Source organism: Octopus bimaculoides, chromosome 11 (genome assembly GCF_001194135.2).
Source record: "Octopus bimaculoides isolate UCB-OBI-ISO-001 chromosome 11, ASM119413v2, whole genome shotgun sequence".
Taxonomy (NCBI): Eukaryota; Metazoa; Mollusca; class Cephalopoda; order Octopoda; family Octopodidae; genus Octopus; species Octopus bimaculoides.
Window position 1 is genome coordinate 387750 of NC_068991.1, and position 7183 is coordinate 394932.

The 7183-nt window shown below is 36.6% G+C and overlaps 2 protein-coding genes across 10 annotated transcripts in view; one reads left to right on the forward strand and one right to left on the reverse strand.

The window, feature by feature from the left end:
• LOC106874508 (lipoxygenase homology domain-containing protein 1) overlaps window positions 1–7183 on the reverse strand; it is a 163270-nt gene that overhangs the window by 86790 nt on the left and 69297 nt on the right. The window lies entirely within an intron of this gene.
• Window positions 3587–7183, forward strand: part of LOC106881848 (uncharacterized) — a 34108-nt gene continuing 30511 nt past the window's right edge. Inside the window, exon 1 of the mRNA XM_014932364.2 lies at window positions 3587–6302. Coding sequence (XP_014787850.1) covers window positions 4505–6302 — 1798 coding nt within the window. The 5' untranslated portion in view covers window positions 3587–4504. The remainder of the gene's footprint in view (window positions 6303–7183) is intronic.

Genomic DNA, 7183 nt, shown 5'->3' on the forward strand with positions numbered 1-7183 from the left:
CCCCGCCCCCACTTCTGTACACAATATGATCCCTGACAAATCTCTCCTACATCCCAACTTGCTCCGCTTCCCCCTACTGTATTCTTCTCCCCTCTATCTGCCTCTCTCCCTCATGAAACCACCTGTATACAATATCCCTGTCAAATCTCTTCCCCACAACATCTCCTTCCAATACACCCTCCTCCTACCCATCCCCACTCACTACATTCTCAACCCCTCCATCATCCACTCTCCTTTCACAATCTCATGAACTTTACCACCTACCCACCCACCTACTTATCCTCCTCAATCTCCAGTCCACTTCACTATATATAATGCCCTTGTGTGTACACCATGTCACATCTTCACCTGATCTATCTCTCTCTCCCTCACCTGTTGTAGATATGAGTTTCATTTACTGCAAAACACCTATTTCTGTCCCTCAGTTAAGGAGCCTTGTCACTTGGTGACCTCACTAGTGTTGGTGCCACCTAAAAAACACCAAATATCCTCTATAAAGTGGTTGGTGTAATGAAGGGTATTTGGTGTTTTTAGTTAGTGTAATGAAGGGCACCCAGCTATAGAAAGTATACCATATGTACAGTAGAGCTTTTGTACATGTATATATATATATATATATATATATATATATATATATATATATGTACACATACATATACACATTTACATATCTATATGTATATACATATGATGGCTGCCCCCTCATTATCGAGTATGGCCATGTATATACATACATATATACTCTCATAGTCTTATATATACATACCACTACACACATATACATACATGTATACACACACACACACACAAAATTACATAGATATCAAGAATACGACTCATCAGTCTCCATTTTTCTGTCTGATAAAATCCTAAGAAGCCTACATGACATGATTGAGATCAGTTTCTTCATCCTGGCATAGTTCACTAGTTTTCAAGTATGTTTTGATGTCAGCAGGGGGTGTATGGCAAGTGGGGGTTGACTAAAGTTGCGTCTAGTCTTGTTCCTTATGTTTACATAGTCTCACAGTGAAGACAATTTTAATAATTCACTGAAACACACTGAATCAGATATTTTGTTCAAAAATGTATTCTGTTGCCCACTAAGTAAGAACCACCCCAACCCCCTCAATGATCTCTGGAGCAAGCCAATAAGTGGATGAGGGACCAATCTCAACAATGATAGGACAATGGGCCATATGGAATTTACCACTTCTGGTTAACGAAACATTTACCAGTTGCAGTGTTGTAACTACATACAACAGTCACAGGTTCTATAATGCAGAGTACAAAATGGACAGTGTTCCATTTATATCCATCATGTATAACATGTTGTTGTGTAGCTATATATATGAAATATACTGCATCATTTATGGACAGTGTTCCAGCTTTATACATCAGTTACCAACTATATAACACAATATATCATATATACACACACACAGTATTACATCAGTCATATATACACACACACAAAAAGAAGTACATTCAACTAAAGGGCTAAGAAGGAATCACTGGTTCATAGATTTGCTCTGTCATCTCACTGTCATTTCTATCCTCTACTACAATGGTCTATGCTCCACTAAATTTATTACCCAATACATGAATGATTATTCATCAGATACATTCAGATCTCCAAGTCCCATCACTTCATGAAACACAATATGATTCCTTCCCAGAATTACAATCCTCAGGGACTTCCTCATTGCCCACTTTTTTCCAGCAGTAGACATCAACACCTAAGCCTTGTGACACTGTTAATTACCAGCATGAAAGGAGAGCCTAAAAAAGGTTAGTGTGACTCCTTCTCTTACAAATTAAGAATATCCCAGATAGAGATTTATACTGTAAACTTATTTTCTTACATCAGTCAGTTTACAATCTTGAGCTTGTAGTAAAAAATGTTATGATTACTGGACAACATCAAAATAGATCAAAGTATTCTCTCTTGGTGAAATAATTGGAGTTCACTGACTTAGTTTCATTCACATTCCATCCCTCTTTATCTCCTGTTAGGCACACCTTTCAAACTACACACCAGTACCACAATATTTTTAATGTGCATAACATTTAGGTAACATACATACATACATACATGCTGCATGTCTAGATATGCAATTATATGCATGAGAATACATACATAAAACAAACAAATCTGCACATACATACGTACACACAAATAAAAAAAACCCTGTTGTTGATGTTGAAATTCCAGTGAAGAAGCCTTGAATCTAAGTTGGAAACCGGTTCTTTCTCTATTGGCAAAAAATCTTGAAATAACTGAATAATGACATACATAAATTGTATGGGGGTATTTTAGTCCAACAGAGCATAAATCAGAGGAACTGAAATAATTTAAACATTAGAAAACCACACTGTGGGTTAAATAACAATGTAAACATAATCTTTCTGTATAAGTGGGGTGCAATAACCCAAGGGAGTCTCCTGATGGGCCATTTTACAATTTGTTGACTGCTCCTCAGAAAAGACATACCTGTCTTCTTCTAATTTACATTGTGTTCTACAATAATAGAATTCAATTGATGAAGAATTGTCAAAAGCACAAATATATTGGCACCGAAGATGATGATGGCAGTGGTGGTGGTGGTGATGCTGATGATGATGATGTGGCAGATAAAGAGGAAAATATTCAGATAATGATATCGGGGCTTGTGATAACAATGATGATAATTGTGATTGTGGGGATACGACAATGTTGGTGGCAATGGTGGCTATGGTGATGATGATTGTTAAGTTGATGGTGATGATGAGAGTAGTGATAAATTTTGCTGTTTTGGAGCTGAATTTAGAAGAAATATTTGGAAGAGGAATTATTGCCGAATATATCTGTCTTATGTAATATCAGAGAGTTTTAAATATGAGATTATGTGTGTGTATGTGCTTGTGTATGTGCATGCACATGTGTGGGAGTGTGTAAATGTGGAGGGTGGAAAGCAGTACACATGTAGATATGTTGGTGGCGTTGGTGAAGGGCTTGATGGTAATGGGGACGTTGGTGGTGGCATACACATAGTTACTTGTATACATACATGCACATATGGTCTATATACACATGCATCCACCCATATGTATATACACACACACATCCATACACAAACATACATACACTCATACCTACACATACCCCCACACACAAAGTGAAAGGATACCCACATGTAGAAGCTGTAAATAAGATGTGAGAGAGAGAGAGAGAGAGAGAGAGCTGAAAATGAGGGAGGGGGCACGTGAATAAATGAAAGAGTAAAAGAGTAAAAGAGGGTAGAGGAGTGAGAAGGAGGAGGATGTTGAAGTGGAAGGCTTACATCAACCAATGAGAAATCAGTCTGGAGACTGATGAAGGAAAATGTAAATGCTGGTCCTTCTGCCCCCCTCTCTCTCTCTCTCTCTCTCTCTCTCTCTCCGTCTCTCTCTCTCACTGTTTAGTTAAGGTTATCATGCATAAAGACCTCACATAATAAAAAGGAGGGGAAACAAAATAAACAACAAACAAGAAGCAAAATAAAAAAAAATAGATCTTACAACTGAACTGGAAACTGTAAAACAGTAGAGAAGAGGAGAGTGAGAGGAGAGTGATGGTGTGAGTGTTGTGGTTGCAGGAGTGAGGGGTGGATGACAAGTGTTTCTCTTTCTGTTTTTTTTTTTGGAAAGCTAAAGTGTTAAAGTTAAAGAGCCGCTGGTTGTACAAGTGGAAGGAAGGACATTACTGTTGAGGAGGAGACCTGCCTTCTTAGAACAACACACACTTTGGTAATTTACTTCAAGAGCAGCTGGCAGCAGCAGTGGTATATAGAGAGACACAGTTCTACTTCTACAGCAGTTTGCTTCACTCATTACAACAGTGGAGAAAAAAAAAAGAGAGAAAAACAGATTCTAAAGGAGAAAAAATGTTTATTTAACAGAAGCAAAATATGTTATTAAAAAAAATTGGAAAAAAAGGAAAAAGTTAATTTCATTCTGGGAGAAACTAAGGAAAAAGATTTTTGTGTGTGAATATTTGGTGTTTTATAGAAACTATTCTGTGGATATATAACATGGTTTAATGAAAGAACCAAACAGTTGGACATGTAAGATTCTTCATCTGTTTATTCTCAATGTTTTTTCTATTGTTTTAAAGTCAGCTCATACAAATTAATAATTATTAATTATTCGTTGGTGAATTTTTTGAAAACATTTCTGCAAATTCTTTTCACAAAATCTCATTGCTTTCATTGACTGACTTTAAATAAAGCAAAACAAAAACGAAACCCCAAAAAATAGGCACCTCCTTCCTTCCCCAACCTCATAAATAATAATTATTCTCTGTAACGAAGATGTCTATTTCTGCAGGAGACCATACTGATCTAACAGGTGCTAGTCACACCTAACAGAGTCAGTAACCTTCAGAAGAGAATCAAGAAAAAAGAAAACAAACGACTGAGAACGGGAAACAAAAACTGGTAACACTTTGTGAAATCTAAGATTTAATAATATTTGCTCATCATCCATCATGCATTTGTCAATGTTATTGAGTTTACTATTCTTGCTATCAAATGGGATTGTATCTGTTATGGTGGCAGCAGCTTCAGAAGAATGTGTAATCAGTATGGTGATTCCAAGGAACAAAATTAAGAGTTCTTGTAGCGATGTTGAAAGCTTGTCAAAAGTAGTAAATAAAAACAGAGAGGACATGTATGGGTTCGATAAAGAAATGAAGTCATTGAAATTCATGTTAGTGACTGAGATGCAAGGCAGCACGGAAAAAAGGATGAGCCTAAATGCTCGAATAATTCGTCTTGAAAAGATTATTAACCAGCTGATTGGAAATCCTGATAGCAGTAGGACCGGAGAAGAGCATGGTCACCGTAAAACAGATACAACTTCTCATCCCTATTACTATGGGAGATCATCAATAAACAATCACCAAGTGAAAGATGAAGCTTTAGCGGATGTGCCACAGTTAGAAACTATGGTTGAGAAATACACTTTAAATGCGTTTCGCAAAGTCAACAACACCATATCTCAAGAGGTTGATAAACGCTTTAAAGCATATGAAAATAATTTCAATGAAGACCTGCAGAGAAGTTTAGATGACACCATCCCTAGAGAAGAAATTGTCCAAAAACTTGATGATGGAGTCAGAGCTGAACAACCAATGTCAAGTGCTCGTATCATGTCGACAGTCCTTTCTGCAGAACTGAAAGAGTTGAGGAAAAATATTCGAGATCTGACAAGGAAATATCAGGAAATCCATAAATATTATTATTCTCTTGAAGAAAGAATGAGGATTGAAAGTAACAGCATTCAAGGACAACTTAATGCAACGAAGGGAGTAACCCTCCAAGTGAAGAGAAAAGTTCAAACAATTGAAAGAACTGCAAACAAAACCATAGCTGACGTAAAGATGTTGAATAAAAAAATCCCAAACCTCGAAGACTGGCGTTATGAGATCAATAACTCTGTACACAGGGCGAACATTTCAGCAATCAAGAACATTCATAGAATGTCGAATCAAATTAATTCAAGTTTGTATGAATACATAGATGAGATTATGGGTCCTTTGGATTCCAAGATCCAAGAAATTGTAATCGGTTCTCAGAAGCTTGAGGAACTCATTTACGACTTGAAACATGATCTTAATGATACACAAGAAAAACATGCTGGATCTCTGGACCAGGTACAGTCCAAGATCAGGCAGATTGATGACGGAATGAAATTGCATTTCCTGAATATTTCACAAATTCTATTCACAGCAATCAGTGCTCTCAAAGGCACAGACAACCAAACCATGGAGAAATTACAGAAATACAACGAAAGCATTAATATCATGAAAGGCAATCTGCTGGGTAAAATACAACATGTAAACTTCACAATGCAACTCTTAAAGAGTCATACAAAGAACCAAAGTGAAGAGATGCAGAAACAGGCCAATGTTATAAGACATTTGAATGAAATTCTCAATTCAACGTCTTTGAGAATGAATGCCATGAAGAAAGAACTGCTACAGTTTCGGACTGAGGTGCTTGTTAATTCTGGGAAATGGGCACCCTATAATTTCTCATTCCATAATATCACAAGTGATTGTTATGGCACACGCTACATAAAGAAAATTCCTTACCACGTCGGACGGTATGTTGGTGTGATACTTTGTGGTCAGCCTGAAAGATATAAAATTCTTCTCAGTAACAGAATGTTTTCAGGGTATTTGGATATAGCAGACAATTTGGGATCAGGAGATGACCACTGTGAATTCGTAGGATCCAGTAGAAGAACATTTAATTGCAAAGGCTCAATCAAAACAAATGAAGGTTTGTACATTCTTTTCTTTTTCTACTTTAATTTGATGTTAAAACTGAAGAAAAAAAAAAAAGAAAGAATAATCTAGAATTTCTACATTATCACCTGCCCCCAACCCACACACACACACACACCTTACTTCTCAATGCTACATTTCAGTATTTCATACTTTGTGGCATTGTTTTATTCTATACTTCTTCCTCCCCAAAAACAATTTCTGTTGATTAATTTTGAAATCAGAAATCTTAATTTTCAGACTAAAGTTCCAATAGTCTTCACAAACCGTTTCTATTTGACCAAGATTGATTCTTATTTTATAAACAGTCGTATAACACCATAGCTGCTATTGGTTGTTAAGTACTCCTGACTACAACTTAAAGAGGAGAATTAAAATAACTTTTACTTTTAACTCACTCATATTGACAACACTGACATAATAATGGGGCTACTACATGGTCACTTGATCTACTGGAAATAGAAACCAAATCACTTCTTACTGTCCTTAAAAAGGAAGTATACCTTAGATAATGTAATCCTAAATGCATTATATCTCAACAAATGACATGATGGTCATAGCTATGACCACAGTTGGGCTGGATTAGGTCTGACCAAGGGTTACACAACGACAATTCACTCAAACATGGATTTCTAATCTATTTAGTGAGTGTGGTGGCGGGAGGAGGTTATACTTGTTTATAGGTTGACCCTAGTATATGACTGGTTGTATTATATTTTATCTGAATACAGCCAGAAGAAAAGTAAAACTGGAACTTAGAAATTAAAGAAATATCATTGACATTGACAAATACCCATGCATAGGGAGATAGAGATGGGGGGGGGGAGGTGAGCAGGTGTTGATGAGCCATGTTCATGTGGGTGGGCATGAATGGAT